General features: G+C 41.6%; 1 protein-coding gene across 5 annotated transcripts in view; it reads left to right on the top strand.

Moving 5' to 3' along the window:
• Nucleotides 1–19594, top strand: part of ARHGEF28 (Rho guanine nucleotide exchange factor 28) — a 304052-nt gene that overhangs the window by 163773 nt on the left and 120685 nt on the right. For all 5 annotated transcript variants that reach the window (XM_039242075.1, XM_039242076.1, XM_039242078.1 and 2 more), the window contains exons 8-9: nucleotides 1350–1405; nucleotides 1993–2053. In XM_039242075.1, the coding sequence (XP_039098006.1) occupies nucleotides 1350–1405; nucleotides 1993–2053 (117 nt within the window). The remainder of the gene's footprint in view (nucleotides 1–1349; nucleotides 1406–1992; nucleotides 2054–19594) is intronic.

Raw genomic sequence — 19594 nt, 5'->3', positions numbered from 1 at the left:
GCCCAGGCTGGGTGTCCGTGTGCCCCTCCCCCCTGCTGAGGTCAGTTGACATGACCACTTGAAATTGAAGCTATTATCTTAGCATTTTTCATTATAGATCTTGTAAGGATTCTGAATTCAAGGACAATAAACTATTGTGGAATATAAATATCTCCTTGTTAGTAAGCACGAAGTTTCTATTAGCAAATTAAAAAGAAAACCCATCATGACAGTGAGAGAGTTGACTTCTGTGCTCTGTCCTTGACTTACTAGGATTTTTTTTAGCAAAACGCCTTATACTTTGTCTAAGCAAAAACAGGAATGAAACTCCTAGCTTCGGTGCCTGGCAGCAAGGAGAGCTTGAGTAAATCCACCTGGAAGGTCTGGAGCCTTAGGTGACTTCAGTTAATGGGAATGGCAAAGCAGAGTGGCGAATAGTTAGTTAAGTCAGGTTTCCCCAGAATTGGTGTCAGGCAGGGCCATGGTGGTAGGGCCCCTGAGGGAGAGTTCAGGGGAAGCCGTGGGCCCACACGGTTGTATGTTAGTACGCTTGGTGGTAAAGATTTTTAGCCGTCTTCCCTTGCTGGGAGGGTCCGACACTTATTTTCCCCAGGCCCCAACCTGGTTTGGGGAGTTACATATCAGCAACAGTGATTCTTGTTTACGGGCCACTGTGTGGGAAGAGAACTAGGCAGGACCCAGAAAAAAATACCCTGTAAATAAGCCTTCCTGTTTAGCCCAGAACATCCCGATCGCTGATATTTCCAGGAAAGCCTTTATTCAGAAAGAGGGTGCTCAGCGTGCCTGTGGCGTGTCTGTGCCCAGCCTGGCATCATCTGCGGTGGGAGCTCAAGGGTTTTGCTGGCATTGTCGGCTTTTAAGGACGCCCGAGGAAAGGCCGGACCTCATCTGGAATGAATTAGGCTCTTTTGAAACATGCAATGTGTGGTATTTGAGGAACTAGACGTGGGATTTCCTCAGGTAGGTACTCGTCATGTCCTTAGAATCTGGGCTATTTTGAAGAGCCTTCGTTCTGTGAGCAGCCTTCCCTCTGAATCCAGCGCATTTGTTTATTTAATGCTGGGTTCCCACCCGCCCCCTCAGGATTTCCTGCAGGAGGTCCTGGGCTTGTTTACCTCTTGGTTCACATAAATATTACCAGAGTGTGGTAGCTGAGCTGTCAGATACTCTGCTCTGTGGAGAGTTGCTTTTTAAGAAGCCTTCTGTAAAAACCTAGCTCCATACAGAAAGTTCCTGGGCTACTCATTTATATTTAGTCATCTAGTTTTTTTGTTTTGTTTTGTTTTCTTTGTCATCTTTTAATGAAAGCTCCTATCAGCAGAGCCTGATGAGGATTATTCCTTTTGCAGAGATTAAGAATTTGGTGTCTGGCAGATCATCACCGGGAAAGGAAGACGATGTAAAGGTAATGGTTCTCTGTCCCCTCCTCTCCCCCTTTCTTCCTTCTACTTTTTCTCCAGAGCTGAAGTAGAAAGGAAAATCTAATGGTAATAGAAATGTTTGAAAGAACAGATTTTAAGAACAAGTGAAGAAGCCCCAGGGCTATGCCCCAAGTCACATTCAGAGTAATTGCAATTCTGTTTCCTGTGTCAAATTGGCAGTTATCTTTATGACCAAGGCTGGCTGCCTTTCTGGGTTGTCGTTGTATATGCAGAACCGTTATATATGCATTTTCCAAAAGAAGTTTTTCCTTGAAGATTGATAGCTATGGATGTTTGCCAGCAATGTGACAGCAGGAATAGACCTGAGAGCCAACCTATGGGAATAAAAGCACCTGTGGAGAGTGCTCAGGCATGCTTCCCCTTGGGGCCGGTCCTTTCCTTCAGGCAGCTCTTCCATAAGAGTAATGAAGTCCAAGACTAGCTTCCTGTTGATGCATGGTGATACACATGACACGTCTTTATTGTTTTTTTTCTGAATTGATAACCATGAACAGAACTGTGGCACATAAGTAAATTTTTTAAATCCCTGCCTGACTTTATCTTTTTCCAGGGTGTGGAAAGCCCGATGGTTCACCCGAATGAACATGAAGATCGGGACAGTCTAGATGTGGGTATGTTCCCAAATGCCACCTTCCCCTATACTCACAGGAGTATGCCAACCCTGGGTATGCAGAGGACAGAAGGAAGAGAAATTGTAAAATGAAATCTTCCTTCCTTGGAGCTTGGGCGAGTTTTTGAATCCAATGGATGTAAATTTTCCTTGCAACAACAGTTCTGATATTAGGAGTTGAGAGGGCAAGTCTCCACTTATGATCCTTTAAACAACAAATGAAGACAAAGCAATGAAGGCTTTTCCTGAGCAGTTGAACTCTGAGCCAGACTCTACCTGGGGACTCATTCTGTGTTAGTTACCTTGTTATTTCTCTGAGATGCGCACTGCTTCACTTCACATGAAGTGGCAGGGGTCCTGGGGAGCAGCTGGTGGAATAGAGACTCCTAACTTCATTCTGCCTGGCCCCAGAATCCCAAGCTTACCGCCATCCCATTTTGGTAACTGCTTGGGTAGGCCTCGGAGCTGAGCCTACATGGTTCTCTCCCCTGGTCTCAGGGAAGACCAGATGCTTGTCACTGGCTGCGCATCTGGGCACGAGGAGATCCCTTGGTGATGAATGCAGTTTTTCCCAGGGACTGGACTTTCTCACCTGCCCACAATTTCTAGTTCACAAGGCCCTAGGGCATCTCCCCAGATGCCCCTGGCCATTTTCTAATTCTTGAGGGCTAATATGGACCCCAGAGTTCCCCTTCGAGTTAGAGCCCGATGAAGCTGTGGGAGGCTGGGGGAATGTCCGTAAACTGGGCTATCAGCTGATGTCTCCTCTGGGCCGCTCGGTGGTCTGTGCAGACCTCTGGGGCTCAGTGCGCGGCACGTATGCATCAGCTTTCCTGGTTGACTTCTTGAGACGAGGCGAAGCCGGGGCCCTTTGCACACGTGGGAGGCATGCAGGCAGAGCAGGGTGAAGCGTTGCCGAGAGTGTGGTGGTGGTCCTGCCCTCCGTGGCAAAGTGCTCCAGCTGGTGGGAAAGGCGGGGAAACCAACACGGTGCCCAGCTTGAGTTTAATAGTGAAGGTGGGTGGGCCCGGGAGCCTAGTGGTTCAGGGGTCTCCCTGGAGGCCAGTGTCAGCACATTTGGCAGGCGCAGGCAGAGCAGTGACAGCAGTTGGGGGGGGGGGGCATGAAGAGTAAAGCACGGCGAGGAGGAAGCGCCGTCAGCGTCCGTTGGCTGTGCTGCTGGTAGCTTGGCCGCGAGCCAGACGCGTTTGCAGGATCTCCCTGAATGAGCTTCTCCTGCAATTGGAACAGAAACGGAGACTCTGCCGAGCAATCTGCACACCTTTAATATTTCTGCTGTATAAGGTAAGAGCAGTGCTTGACTTAGAGAAGAGGGGAAGAGGAAGGAGAAATGGAAGCAGACATCTCCGTTTCAGTGACCGTCGTAGGCCATCAAAGCCAGGGTCGTAGCTGTTGCCCACGTGTACAGGAGGTCTCATCTACAAGTTGCATCACGCTCCTCAGGATGTTAGCTTTGAACGTTTACCAAGGCAGATTGCTGGTGCGGGGGGAGTGTCGGCTGTTACAGGGGTTAAATAGGATGAAGTTAATTTTCAGTCTTAAAAATTCCATTCTCAAACTGGTACACATGCTGGGTGAGAAGACATGTGGTAAGGAGATTGTAGTAGTTTGCCCTAATCTGTGTGTTTTGTCAGTAACAATGTTGTAGGAGCATTGTAATAAATGATTTGAGACAAACTTGTAGGACGTTAGTTCCGTGAGTTATGAAAAGGGCCATGGATGATTGTTCCTGTGCTAACATTTGCTTTTTTCTTCATTTAAATTAAAGTCACCCGACTTTATGAAAAGAAAATAATAATAGATTTTAAAAGAACCTTCTGGAACAGAAGGGGGCAGGAAGCAGTGAGCAGTAGTTGGATGGTAAGCCGGAGTCTGGAGATTGAAATGGCTATTCCCCAAGGTCACTTCCAAACTGTTGTGTTAGTTTATATGTGCTTACATTCTGCTCAGTCTGCAAGGACAAATTGATTAATCTGGGGTTGAGAAATTGGTCTTTGCTGACTTGGATTATTCAAAATAGTATGATGTTAGTTTAGCGTGCTCTTATAAGCTACATCAGTGCTGATCCAGTAGAACTTTTTGTGATGACGGACGGATGTTTTATATCTACAGTGTTCGCAGTGGTAGCCAGTAGCCACATAGGTCTGTTGAGTGTATGATCTATGACTGAGGAATTGATTTATAAATTGTTTTTTAATTTATTGCCCTGGAAGTTCCCATTGTTGACCATCAAAGCATCAAGAATTATACTGCCTGTTAGTTCATACGCTGAAAATGACCATTGATGCTTCAGGGCTGATGTCTTGGGTAGGTAACGGCCTGTAAGCTCACCCAAGCCAGTGCCTCTAAACCCCCTCAGGGAGTACCAAGAGGACTTTTGGGAGTGATGGCCCTGCTCTCTGTGGGTGCTGTCAGAGCCTCCTAGAGGAAGATACTAGTCGAAGGGCTGGGATCCAGTTCTCTTGCTGTCAGAGTGAAGGGTGCAGCTTCTCAGTGTGTATTTCCTTCACATTGTAGGCGGGTAGAATGGAGAGAGAGAGAGCAGAGCATTTACAGAGCATAGATGAAATGGGTCAGTAACGAAATGAAGAAGGAAGAAAAGGTCCACTTGGCTCAAGTGGACTAAATGTGATTAAGAAATAGAAGCTCAGTGGTGGGCCGCAGCAGATGCTGTGTTGGGGAGAATGGGAGTGGACAGTGGTGGGAATGTGGACCATGGTGAGCTCTGCCGCCCTCCTGGAATTCCACCTGCAGACAAAGATGCGTAAACCATCGCTGCATCAGCCAAGTGGCACACAGCTTGATTTGTTGCTGTCTTGCAAACTCCTGCTTTTAAAAGGCTGAATTTGAAAAACGAAAATTGCCTGGTTAGAAATGAAGGTTTCCAGTGGAAAGTTAAGTTTGTGCTTGAGGACTGTGTAACAAGAGTGCCAGTATCTCAGGTGAATTGTAGAAGGTCCTGGAAGGGAACCCTCCTGCCAGCCTAGCAAGTGATACTCAAGAGGGTGAGTGACGTTGTGTGTGTCAGACCAGAGTTAGTGACACTCATGTGGATGTTGCTTTTCCTGCCGTAACTTATCAGCCATGTCCTTTATTGGACAAAGATTCTTTGAAACTTATACCTAGAGCTGTATATTGTATGATGATTTAGATGGAAAAAGTGAAGGATTGGTGAAAGAGACTTGTTAAAATAAGAACCAGGTGATGATGTTTCAGCTTTCCTTATGGAACAAGGCAGTAGGGAGCTAGAGATGGAGGGCAGCTCCTGATGGAATTGGCTGGTGTCATTGGCCTTGATTAAGACGTCCCGGGACCTTGAACCTCTGGGCATGAAGCAGAGCTGCACGCACTCTTCCAGGCTGGGCTGGCAGAGAGCGGGCTTCCTGCAAGTATCAGAGATTGAAATAGGATATCATGCCAAGGGGCGCCTGGGTGGTTCAGTCGGTTAAGCATCTGACTTCGGCTCAGGTCATGATCTTGCCGTTTGTGGGTTCGAGCTCTGCATCGGGCTCTGTGCTGACAGCTCAGAGCCTGGAGCCTGTTTTGGATTCTGTGTGTCCCTCTCTCTCTGACCCTCCCTGCTCACACTGTCTCTCTCTCTCTCTCTCTCTCTCAGAAATAAATAAAACATTAAAAAATTAAAAAAAAAAAGGATATCGTGCCAAATAAGACATGTGGATAAAATGATCTTTCTAAATTATGGAAGTAGTAAATGCTCACAGTAGAAAAATTGGCAATCTTAGAAAAAGTAGAAAAAGAGAGAAACACCCCTATAATTCTCCTGCCCCAAAGCAGTTGCCATTAACCTTTGGTGTGTTTCCTACCAGTAATTTTACTATATGCCCAAATTTTTTTTTTTTTACATAATTGTGATCACATAAATAACAGAATTCTGTGTCCTGGTTTATTCATTTAATATTATATGCCATAAGTAAGCTCTATTTTAGTAGGTAGCTTAAAATGATTCTGTACATTTTTTCTACACAAAAAATGGGTTACTTTTCTAATTTTTTTAATAGTTTTTTTATTTTTGAGACAGAGTATGACAGAGCATGAGCGAGGGAGGGGCAGAGAGAGGGAGACACAGTATCTGAAGCAGGCTCCAGGCTCTGAGCTGTCAGTACAGAGCCCGATGCAGGGCTCGGTCTCACGAACCGCGAGATCATGACCTGAGCCGAAGTTGGATGCTTAACCGACTGAGCCACCCAGGCGTCCCACTTTTCTAAAATGTAAGGGAAAGTATCTTAGATGATGCCAACAAGTATTTGTCAGTGAGAAGAGTCATTTTTAAATAATACGTGTTGTTTGATTTTATAGAGCGACCTGATTTTCAGTTTATGCTGAGGCTTGAATCCCAATTACTCTTTAATACCTTGGCTCACTTCATTGCTTTTACTGTTGTTATTTATATGTAACATGAGAAAAAGGAAAACTTTCAGTTAGTGATGTTGGGACAGGGAAGGATGGGTACTAGGGAGACAGATGAACCAAAGCTGTTGTGGAAAGAAACCCTACCTGTGAACTCCCCTCCCCCAAAAGAACCATCCAGACCGATTGTGAAGAGAAGGAAGCAGAAACAGACAGAAACAAACAGTAGGAAGTGAAGTGTTTCAGATTGCTTAACCTAGACAGACTTTCATGACTACAGAGAAAACTCCAAAGGAGAAACGAAGGTCCTACACCAGAAGCTTAGGAAAAAATGTGAGCGAGGGTAGCCTGGAAGGAAGTGATTGAAAGATTCAAAGGATTAGCCTCTCTAGAACAAGATGTTCGGTATACTAGAAACTGCTTTCAGGATCCCCATTTGCAGTTCTATTTGGAAGAGGTCCCGGCCCGTGGATTTCAGTGGTAAGATGCATGGAGACTGTATAATCATTCATGTTCGTTTGGCATAACCCACCAAGTAAGTAGGGCTAATCAGGTTAGTCTTGGGTTTCTTATATTAACTAAAAGTTTAGAAATGGAATCAAGGCTGCTAAGTTATAAAAGCTTGTAAAACAGCACTTTTAAGTTGTTTGTGAAAGTAGTTATGAGATGGTTCCAGACAGAATCTTGAGATCTAGCTGCACGTCAGTGGAAGCTGGCTGTGTCTTGGCTCTTACTTACTAATAAATAAATGTATATCTATGTTGAGATCTGGAGAGTGTTAAATGAAACCTGAAGGGATGTTTAAAACATGTCAGGGAGAAGGAAGCCTAGCAGAGCTCAAAACCTTCTGAAAAAGAAGTTTTGAAGTTTTGGGCAGATCTCAATCTATGCCCCAAGCTACAGAATTTTCTCTGGATTCCTTTTTTTAGGCTGGGGTGTCATTTCTTTACCACAAGCCAGAGCTTATCAGTGATTTGATGTTGAAACAAAGGGGCTGGGGCTGTGGATGGACAGGTATCCCAGGAAAACCACTGGGAATGCACAGTTATTTGTAAAAACGGACTCATTTAGTCCCTCTGTTGCCTTCGGTGAAAATATTTAGTATGCTTGTTGAGGTTTTAAACATTGTTTTTGGTAGGAGAATTTACTGAGTTACTAGAATTCTGCTGAGTGTTGTAAGCTCAGTTTAGGTCTTTTACCCTGAGTGTTCTGTCTGTTCTGTTTGTGGCTTCACTGTTTGGACACATTCTCCTTGTGGGAGGTGAATAAAGCATTGTTCTTTAAATCAGACACTAGGAATATTTATTGGCAGAAACATATCCCATACATTAAAGAATTGGGGGATTCTTAGGTGAATATATACTATGAACTAGGAAACATGTACACACTAAAACCTTACTGAAGGTGTAGAGTATGATATTGCTTTTTCTTCACGTTACAAAAAATGACAAAGACTGTTAAACTGGAAGTCCCAAATCTATCATGAGCCTGATGTTCTGCCTATTAGCTCATAAATGTAAAAAAGGCAAAATAAAAGTGAGTAAAGATAAAAGAGTCGCATAGGTACTCTGTCATCCTATGGTCCTAAACTCAGCCTCCACATTGGGATTACCTTGGAGCTTTACCGGTACTGAAACCTGTGCCCACCCCTATAGAAATCCGATTTAATTGGTCTGGACTGTAGTCTGCATTTAAAGAGTTCTGAGGGTTCCCACCGGTGATTCTCAATTGTGGCTGGAGTTTGGGAACTGTGACATACTTCCTTAAGGAAGCTCTGCTTTGCTGAAATCACCGTGACTTTTTGGGTTTTCCCTATATTTGGAGTTGGGGAAATAGTGGTTCTACATTTATTGGAATATATTGAAAAAGCAATTAATAGAAGCCAGTTTGTATTGGGTTCGCAGACTTCCAATGATGATCACCGTCAATATCATCCTAGATCTATGGGGAATGTAAAGCCTCTGGAAAAAAATTACTGAGAAAAATTCCCAACTATTTAAACCTAAACGAGATGATTAACATTTAAAGATGAATCGCTGTTAAATATTAAGAAGGGATCCTGTGGTGGTTTCTTGGTTTCAGAGGCATTTATTGGACTGCGAGGTACACAGGTGAGGATGAAGGGAATGGGGTTTATGCTAACGTGATCAGGGCTTCACAAGGATGCCTGGTGTTTGGCATTAGTACTGATGGTACAAGCCGAACTGCCTTTTTCGTTCTTTTCACAAATTTAATTTCTGAAATGTAACTTGGGCAGGGGAAAAATGGCAGTTTTTTCCTCTGAATTCTAAATGTTCTTTCTGTTGTTGTTTTTCATTTTATTTTATTTTTTCGTCATGGTAGATATACTCTTTAATCCCCGTCTCCTGTTTCCCCCATTCTCCCAGCCCCACCCCTCTGGTAATGATCAGTTTGTTCTCTGTAGTTGAGTCTGTTTATTCGTTTGTCTGTCACTCTGTTTTTTTCCTTTGCTTCTTTGTTTTGTTTCTTAAATTCCACATATGAGTAAGATCATACGGTATTTGTCTTTCTCTGACTAACTTATTTGGCTTAGCATTACACTCGTTAGCTCTGTATTGTTGCAGATGGCAAGATCGTATTTTTTTTAATGGCTGAATAATCAATTTTATACACTCTCCTCCCCATATTCTTTATCCATTCATCAGTTGATGGACACTTGTGTTGCTTCTGTACTTTGGGTATTGTAGATACTGCTGCAGTGAACCTAAGAATACATGTATCCCTTGGAATTAGTGTTAGTATTTTTTGGGTAGATACTCAGTAGTGTGATTACTGGATCATAGAGAAGTACAATTTTAAATTTCTTGAGGAACTGCTACACTTTGCCAGAGTGGTTGCACCAGCTTGCATTCCCACCAAAAGTGAACAAGGATTCTGTTTCCTCTACTCCTTGCCATCACTTGTCGTGTCCTGTGTTTTCTGTTTTATCCAGTCTCATAGGTGTGAGGTGGTATCTCATTGTGGTTTTGATGTGCATTTCCCTGATGATGAGAGATATTGATCATCTTTTCATGTGTCTGTTGGCCATCTGGGTGTCTTTGGAGAAATGTCTGCTCATGTCTTTTTTAATTGGACTATTTGTTTTTTTGGGTATTGAGTTTATCTGTTTTTTATATATTTTAGATACTAACCCTTTATTGGATATGTCATTTGCAAATATTTTCTCCCATTCAGTAGGTTGTCTTTTTAGTTTCGTTGATGGTTTTCTTCATGCTGCAGAAACTTTTTATTTTGAAGTAGTCCCAATGGTTTATTTTTGTTTTTGTTTCCCTTGCCTTAGGAGACATATTTAGAGAAATGTTGCTTTGACTGATGTCACAGAAATTACTGCCTGTGCTGTATTCAAGGATTTGTTTGGTTTCAGGTCTCAAATTTAGGTCCTTAATCCATTTTGAATTTATTTTTATATATGGTGTAATAAAGTGGCAGTCTAGTTTTCCTGACACCTTTATTGAAGAGGCTGCCTTTTTTCCCATTTATGTATGAGTTCTAAATTTTCATTCCCCAAAATAAGATTCTCAATTCCAAATAAATGAGCTTAGAGAATAAGTAAATTCCATAGGCTGAGAATAAGTAAATTCCATAGGCTCCATCTCTAAAGATTCTATTTTGATGTGTAAACCAGATGATTAAATATAGAATTCAAGCAAAAGTAAAATATTAAAGAAACGATAACTAATCTATAAAACATGAAAACAAATGAAAAATAGGAAATATATTCTGGAAATAGTACTGAAAATTTTTATAAGAAAAGTTAAAATTCCACCTAAGATTTCTTCCTCTTGTGTTGAAGCACTTGAGTATAGTGTCTACAGACATTGAATGGAAAAATTGCTCTCACAGAGGAATCATTGGGCTGTGGCCTTGACAGCAGTGTAAGTGGGCTTATGTGAGTTTAAGCTTGCTTTTAATTGAGTACCAGGGGGTAATCCCTTGGAAAGGACTTCAGGGCAATTAAGTTAGAGCTCATATTGCTGGCATGAAAGCTAACAATTTATGGGGACACATTGCTTTAACTTTGCGAGTGGCTAATATACAGGACACTTTTATGAAACATGGCCTTCTTACTTCAACCATGAGCAAGAAAGCCAACAGAATTTATTCCTCACAATATGCAATTCTGTGGAAGAATCTATAGAACTGAAGTACAGAGAAGTAGTACAATCACAAATTGAATAGGAGACCCAGTAGTCAATCTGTTTATAATGTCAATAGCTTTAACTTTACTCTGTGATTTTTTTTGGTATCTAGAACTTGAGAAGAAAACTTAGAGTAAGCTAGCTGGGTTTCATCCATGCTTTTGAGATCTACCTGCTGATAAGATTTCTGTGATCCAGGTGAGGTACGCACACCTACGATCAGGTGCATATGGGAGCCTCTCCCTCGGGTTACTTCTCAGGAACCTCTTAACTCCAAAGAGACACTATTTGTTTATGAAAAAATAAAGTTAGTTTCAGGATATCATCTTTGATGGTTAATTAGCTCTGTCAACAACTTCACATAAAACTTAAGCTAAAGAAAGTGGAGTTTTATGCATGACTTGAATTCTCCATGTCTCATTAAGTAAGTGATTCAGTCTTTTAGCATGAATTCCACAAACATTTAGTGAACGTAGATTCTGTACTTTTTTGCCTCATCCTTTAAAAATGTTTTAAATTTTATTTTTTAGAAGAGCTTCAGATTTACAGAAAAAGTATTAAGATAGTACAGAGAGTTCCCACATGCCCCTCCTCCCCTGTTAACATCCGATAGGAAGGTACACTTGTTAAAATTGATTAACTGGTATTGATGCATTATTAATGACAAAAGTCCATACTTTTTGTAGGTTTCTTTAGTTCTTATCTAATTTCTTTTTGGTGTCCCAGGATCCTATCCAGGGTACCGTATTGTATTTAGTTACCATGTTTCCTTAGGCTCCTCTGGGCTGTGAGAATTTCTCAGACTTTCCTGGTATTTAATAATCTTGACAATTTTAGGAGTACTGGTCAAGTGTTAGGTAGAATTTCCCTCAATTGATATTTTTCTAATGTTTTTCCCATTATTAAAATTGGGGTTACAGGTTTTGGAAGGAAGACTACAGAGGTAAAATGCCATTGTCCTCACGTCATGGGTGTATACCTATCAACGTTACTTTTACTGTTAATGAGGACCTTTATTATCTGGCAGAGGTGGGTTTTGTCAGGTTTAGTCACTGTAAAATGATTCTTGCCCGCTACTCTTTGCATACTCTACTCTTTGGAAGGAAGTCATGATGTGCAGCCCATACTTAAGGGGTGGGGTGTCATCTTTATATGTCCTTGTGTGCTAATAACTAATTTGGAATTCTCCTACATGGGAGACTTATACCCCTCCTTACCTATTTATTCAATCATTTATGTCAGTATAGATTCATGGATATTTATTGGATACTTTGGGTAATAATCTGGTACTGCTTCGTTGTTCAGAAGTGGTCTCACTGTGGCAGTGGGGAACTCTTCCTGTTGGCTTCTTTGTCCTTTGTACATATTCCTGTCATTGTGGGGTTTTGTCGCTGTTGTTGTTTTAGGGGAGTGAAAATACTCCTTATGATACTCTAATGGTGGATACATGACACTGAATTTGTCAAAACTCATAGAGCTTAATGGCATGCAGAGTCAACTTTAATATGGGCAAATAAAAATAATTAAGTTGGAGGATCCTGTGATGGAGGCAGAATGTGACAGAACAATCTAACTGTACCAAAAATGTATGAAATGCCTTACTGTAGGGGATGAGGAGAGTTCAGACCTCAGTGACTTTGGAAATGAGTAGACTCCTTAAGACTACAGGAAAAGAAACTGTACGTCAGCGTTGTTCTCTAGGTGATGGAGTTGTTGGTCACTGGGATACAGGTTAATGATTAAACCAGAGTAAAGGTGCCCTGGAAACAAACAATTAAGCAAATGGATTATAGATAGGTTTCTTATGTCGGAGTGGGAGTTGGTAGATAACCAAGGAGAGGAGGCTAGAATGATCTTTATGCTAATGAATTAGAGTTGGCCACATGGGTATGCACTCATGATTAGTTAACACAGATACACATGATTGCTTATAGAAATATTTGTAGGGAAATGTGTATGCATACGTTAGGGCACACATGTGGGTATTTCCTTACTCTTTCCATTGACAGGACCTCAGAGTAACAACACTCTAGTAACATATGTAAGATGAGCCGCCCTTTGTTTAAAACTAGGATTATCCATTCCATTTTGCAGGAATTTTAACTTCAGAACTGTGGAATTGATAGGTTTCTGTTTACATTAGAACTAATTGTTTACCTTTTTTGTTCATTTTATATCTCCTAGTTAACTGATGGGCATGCAAATAACCATATAAAAGTCCTTAGAAGAGTAAGTTGAACTTTGAATGTTAAAATTGACTTAAAAAAGTAAGTTTGTGAATAAGTTTGTGGGACATAAAGAACTTTTTGGGGAAGGTTTGGGAAAACTGGAAACAGAACATTATCAGAAAAAAACCTCAAATGTAGATGTTGCCCTCCCTAAGTGCCGTGGCTCTTTCTACCATGAAGAATCCCTTTGTCCTGAGGCTGTGACAAGAAACTTGATTATCCCTCCACCCTTGCTGTGTCCAGTCTCAGGGCTCATATTCTTGCTTTTCCCACCCTGAGGGCCTCTCACATCCAGTATCCACAGCTGCCTGTCCACAATAGAGTCAAAATTCCTCATAATTCACTGTTGAGAAAAACTTAGCCAAATTGTCCTACTTTTTTCCTTTTAGGTTATGCCAAGGATTTCAAGGTCTAAAACAAAAATAAATCCCCCAGGAATCTTTTTTCCCCTTAAAAGTATCATCTGAAGTAGAAACTGATTGTCTTGGCCATATTAACAGCTGGGGGAAGTATTGACAATATAATTCTTTAAAAAAAAAAAAGTATTTGTTTCGAGAGAGTGTGAGTGGGGGAGGGAGGGAGACAGAGAATTCCAAGTAGGCCCCACACTGTCAGCGCAGAGCCGAACATGGGACTTGATCTCATCCACTCTGAGATTCTGAGATCACGACCTGAGCCAAAACCCATGAGTCAGACGCTTAACCGACAGAATCACCAGGTGCCCCTGACATGATAATTCTTGAATATGTTGTTTCATGTAGAAATCTGCTTTCCTGTCCAAATTTTTTGGATATTTTTTTCTTAAACTGCATGTGGATATGTGGATATGTCGTAATGTAAGTAACGTCATCCTGATGGATTTCTGAGGTATACCCAGTTTTCCCCTTAGACAGTAGGGTGATATAAAAACTTCTGAAAGGGCATGTAGGCTTTTTACTGAAATAAATCATGGTAATAAAGGTAGATAAGAAATAAAAAGTACTCTTATGTATAAAATAAGGCGGCTTTATGAAATGGTGGCATCCTAGAATTCCAGTTTATAGCAGCAGTGGTTGCCCCATGCTCCCAATTTATGTGTGTTTTATATGGAATCAATTTTATGGGCTCTGTTGAAACCCAGTGTGGAAGTAGAGAGAAAAATAGTAATTCAAACCTCTGGCTGCCTCCACTCATGATGCCATGTCCCTGAGTGACTGGGACACTGCAGCTATGTATGAATGTACTGTGCCCACTGTACTTCTCAGAGCACATCTTGAGCACCTGGATGGAGCTGTACTTTTAAAGATCCTTATTTTCTGTAGAGTAGGGGCTCTCAGTAAGAGCCAAGCCTTTCACTTGGTGCATAACCAGACTCAGAATGTTCTCTGACAAAGAACTGCTTGTGCTGAATGCCAGGAGATGACAGCTTGCCTTCTAAGGGTTTTTGAGGAAGCTTCTGACCATCTCTGATTTTCACCCCAGGCTCCATTACAGTGCCGCTTGCGGGCTGAAGTGGGCCAGGATAGCCTTGTCCTGGCATTAGGGGTTTGGCCTCCTCTTGTTTCTGTTTTTTAATGACTTTTTCCCAGAATGGTGTCTCGCGGTGTCAAACTGTGGTCTCTGGTTGTTGGACAGTGGAAGAGAGAAGGAAAACAAATCGTCTTCTCTTTCAGTCTTGGTATGATTGTCTTGGAACTTCTTTGCACATCAGCCTGTCTCAATTTAAGAGTCTACATGCTCTACCTGCTGAGTTAGCCCCGCACACTGGCATTCCCTCAGTTTAGAAAAGCTATCACTCCTGAGGTGCACACGTAAGAATACTTCAGTGTGTATAATGTAGAAGAGAAAATACAGTGAAAGGGAAACTTTAAGTGAAAACGTAATGAAAATTTAAGTCCTTTACTGTTAGGACCCCATTTGATCCTCACAACTCTTTTGTTGTAAGGATGTTATGGCCTCATTTTATATGAAACAGCTGAGGGTCAGAAAGCATGAGTAGCTTGGTTAGGGTTGCTAAGTAAGTAAGTGACAGAGCCAATGATCAAGCCTAGATACATAATGGCTCCCCCCAAACCCAGAGTTTTTCTTTGTAGCTTCTGGCTCCTTAAGAATATGACACAGCTGTTGCACTCCACGTGTTTTGGGGCTTATTAGAGGATGAGAACATTGCACAAATATTATAATTCAAATCAAAATATAAATACCCTCTGAGGAAGATTAATGTCATCAAGGTTGAAAGGTAGGTGGCATGCTGTCATGACATGAGGAGAATCAAGGGAAGCTTCCCTTCCGTGTAGGTCTTCCAGAAAGATCAAATGTCAGAGCATCTGCCTGCATGATTGTAACCCAATGGAGGTAATTTTCTATGCAAAGGATTTTCTAATTAAAGGATGCACAGTAAGGCTGATGAAATCATTCACACTCTGGCATCATAATAGTTGTATGATATCTGATGATATCAAGTGGCCTTGGGGGACATATCATTGAAATCTGCCAACTGCGGTAGAAATCAGCCAGAAAATGCAAGTAATTTAATCCAATGAATATGAGTGAGATATAAATAACATCTTGAATTGATTTAAATGCAATCATAGTGGTACAACGGGGGGGAAAAGTTAAGTACTCTAGAAGACAAGATAAATGACCCACATTTGGGGGAAGTTCTTTGGTGAGCAAGAAAAATGAACTGGCCTAAAAATAGAGGTGTGCAAACAATATTTCTAGTTCATTTTATGTGTTAACTTCATGTTATATGGCTGGTCAATGGCAGTAATTTTATTCTTTAAGAATGTTGGTAAATGTGACTGGTGTGAGGTGGTATCTCAGTGTGGCTTTGATTTGTATTTCTCTGATGGTGAGTGATGTTGAACATCGTTTCATGTGTCTGTTGGCCATCTGGATGTCTTCTTTGGAAAAGTGTCTATTCATGTGGATAAAATGAACAAATCAGGAGACTAGATGTTGGCGAGGATGTGGAGAAATGGGAACCCTTTCGCATTGTTGGTGGGAATGCAAACTGGTACAGCCCCTGTGGAAAACAGTGTGGAGGTTCCTCAAAATATTAACAATAGAACTCCCCTATGACCCAGCAATAGCACTGCTAGGAATTTACCCAAGGGATACAGGAGTGCTGATGCACAGGGGCACATGTACCCCAATGTTCATAGCAGCACTCTTAACAATAGCCAAGACATGGAAAGAGCCTAAGTGTCCATCAACTGATGAGTGGATCAAGAAGATGTGGTTTATCTATACAATGGAATACTACTTGGCAATGAGAAACAATGAAATCTGGCCATGTGTAGCAACATGGATGGAACTGGAGGGTATTATGCTAAGTGAAATAGTCAGGCAGAGAAAGACAGACACCATATGTTTTCATTCATATGTGGATCTTTAGAAACTTAACAGAAGACCATGGGGGAAAGGAGTGGGCAAAAAGTTACAGAGAAGGAGAGAGACAAACCATAAGAGACTCTTAACTCTAGAGAACAAACTGAGGATTGATGGGGGGGGAGGGGGAGGGGGAAAATGGGTGATGGACATTGAGGAGGGCACTTGTTGAGATGAGCGCTGGATGTTGTATGAAAGCCAATTTGACAATAAATTATATTTAAAAATATTGGTAAATCAAAGAAGAATAGAAATATTGTTAGGCTTCTCACATATATTTTTTTGGGTAGTTCTATTTTACTCTCAGAATAATTTTCACGTCAATAATCAAGTGATATATAATTGGTCACCAAGGACTGTGCTTCGGGGAAAACTAGATTAAGACGGATCTGCTTGGCATCTGAGCTATCACAAATGTGTTTTTACAGAGTCTTGATCATATTTCTCTTGGGATTGTCCTGACTTTCTTCTTATCTGTCACTGATGGTCAAGGAAGGAGCAGCTTTAGTAGTTTGTTGACCTGGGATTGATCCTGAAGTGGCTCTAAAACTCAACCATTCATGGCAAGTGAGAAAGATAATACTATCTCCTGAGCCAACACTTTCATTTCAGCTTGATGATTGTCTAAATAGGTGGAGGTTCCCTTTCTTTGGTCTATAGACATGCCTGAGGCAGCCAAAGGTACAAGGATCTATGTACATCTGAAGTATTGCCTGGAGCCTTGGAGAACAGTGGGCTTTGTCCACTCACCAGTACTGCTTTTTTGCTTTTATTTTGCCAAATAAAGATACTATTGTGATGAATGAAATACAGTGATATTTAAAAACACTTAATAAAAAGCTACAGGGAGCTACATATGGGAAGCTACATATCTTCTGTAGTGTAGAGAATATAGTCAATGGTACTTTAACAGCATTGTATGGTGACAGATGGTAGCTCTATTGAGCATAACATAAAGTTGCTCATTCACTTTTATACACCTGAAACTAATATAACATTGGGTATTACCGAAACTTGATTAAAAATCTTTTTTAAATACATATTTTATTTTTTAAAAAATTTTAAATGTTTATTTATTTTTGAGAAAGAGATAGATAGAGCAGGAGTAGGGTGAGGGGTAGAGAGAGAGGGAGACACAGACTCTGAAGCAGACTCCAGGCTCTGAGCTGTCAGCACAGAGCCCGACGCGTGGCTTGAATGCACAGACCATGAGATCATGACCTGAGCCGAAGTCAGATACTTAACCGACTGAGCCACCCAGGCGCCCCTTAAATACATATTTTCAATCAGGATATTAAAAATACTCCAGATGGCCAACAGACACATGAAACGATGCTCAGCATCCCTCGTCATCAGGGAAATACAAATCAAAACCACACTGAGATACCACCTCACGCCAGTCAGAGTGGCTAAAATGAGCAAATCAGAGAACTCTAGATGCTGGTGAGGATGTGGAGAAACGGGCACCCTCCTTCACTGTTGGTGGGAATGTAAACTGGTTCAGCCCCTCTGGAAAACAGTGTGGAGGTTCCTCAAAAAATTAACAATAGAACTCCCCTATGACCCAGCAATAGCACTGCTAGGAATTTACCCAGGGGATATAGGAATGCTGATGCATAGGAGCACATGTACCCCAGTGGTCATAGTAGCACTGTCAACAATAGCCAAGACTGGAAAGAGCCTAAGTGTCCATCAACGGACGAGTGGATCAAGAAGATGTGGTTTATCTATACAATGGAATACTACTTTGCAGTGAGAAAGAATGAAATCTGGCCGTGTGTAGCAACATGGATGGACCTTGAGGGTGTTATGCTGAGTGAAATAAGTCCGGCAGAAAAGGACAGATACCATATGTTTGCACGTATAGGAGGATTAGGAGGAACTTAACGGAGGATCATGGGGGAGAAGAAGGGGAAGAATAGTGGGGGAGAGGGAGGGAGGCAAACCATGAGAGACTCTTGAATGCTGAGAACAAACTGAGGGCTGATGGGGATGTGGGGGAGGGGAAGGGGGGGTGATGGGCATAGAGGAGGGCACTAGTGGAAATGAGCACTGGATGTTATATTGAAACCAACTTGACATTAAACTATTAAAATTTTTTTTAAAAAATACTACAGATGACATGTAAATCTTCTCCAGCCACAGGTTAAGTAAGTGTAAATCATTCATTCATCATAGGCTCACAATGTCCCTGGCACTTTTCTCAGTTTTAAAACTTAGAGAATGAATAGAAACACTCACCTGGAAAATTTTATTTTCTTACTAAAGATCCTTGTGGACTAAAACTCTCTTACCTGATACCAGGCTTGAGAATAATTTATTCTTAGAATTTTACTTAGCTAATTAAGAAAAGTAATTCTCTTTCAAATAAAGGGTGAGACAGTAGAACATGTTTTAATGTTTATATTGACTTAGTTGTAATGCTTACAACTGTCTTTTTGCATTTTGTTGTATTTGTATATTTATGTAGCAAACCCTACAAAAACACAACTGCAATTTGTGTAATGATTTGAATTGGAAATTAAGTGATTTCTCCCCTTGCTCTATTTCCATCTGGGCCTCGCCCCCACTCCCCAGTCAGACAGGATTAGCTTTTGTAGAGCACATTATGCGTCTCTCTTCTGACACCGCATGGCATGATAAAGTCAACATTTGGGAAATAGTTGCGGTGAAAAGGAATATTAATTATGACACCTGTTGCTATACTTCAGGTCTGCAGAGTCACACAGACCTTTGCATCATTTCCACAGTCTTAGTTTATTTGGGTCGCAGATGACCTCACATAGGAAGACACACCATTGGCTGCTCTCACAAAATAAATGCTTAGAAGAGGCTCCCCTCTGAGACTCAGGGTATGTTTTTTTATTCTGCCACAGATCTTGGCTGCTGTACTTGAGCTTATGTGGGGCCCGTGTATCGGTGTGCCTGCGGAGAGCAGGGAAGTGAGTTTGCAGTGTTCAGTTTAGGCGGAGGTGGTGTTGGGCTTGTACTGAATGCTGGTTACCAGAGGGTTGTTCTGCGGGGCCTGTAGGGACTGTTGGTTTGTGGTAACTTAGTCATGAGCTCTCTTGAGAGGAACTGTAGATTTAGGGTCATGCTCTAAAGGTACCCAAGTCCTTAAGATTGAAACCCAACTTGGTGACACCTGAAGCAGAATGCCCCACTTGTGCTGAATGGTCGTAGATGACTTTGCATGTATTTAATGAGTAGAATTGTCTGTAATACTTAAAGCTTCCCGCTACTTTGGCATTAAAAGGGTGAGGAGGCTTGATTGTTAAATGGATGATCAGAGTTGTTTTGGCCCTAGAATCTGAAAATCTGCCGACACTGTCCATGCTGTAAAAGAACAGATTGCCCTGGAAAACTCCTCGCCCTGAATGAGATGGCTTTTAT

Source organism: Hyaena hyaena, unplaced genomic scaffold, assembly GCF_003009895.1.
Source record: "Hyaena hyaena isolate Hyena2069 unplaced genomic scaffold, ASM300989v1 scaffold_205, whole genome shotgun sequence".
Taxonomy (NCBI): Eukaryota; Metazoa; Chordata; class Mammalia; order Carnivora; family Hyaenidae; genus Hyaena; species Hyaena hyaena.
The sequence above is the reverse complement of the archived record's forward strand: the minus strand, read 5'-3'. Positions and strand labels throughout refer to the sequence as shown.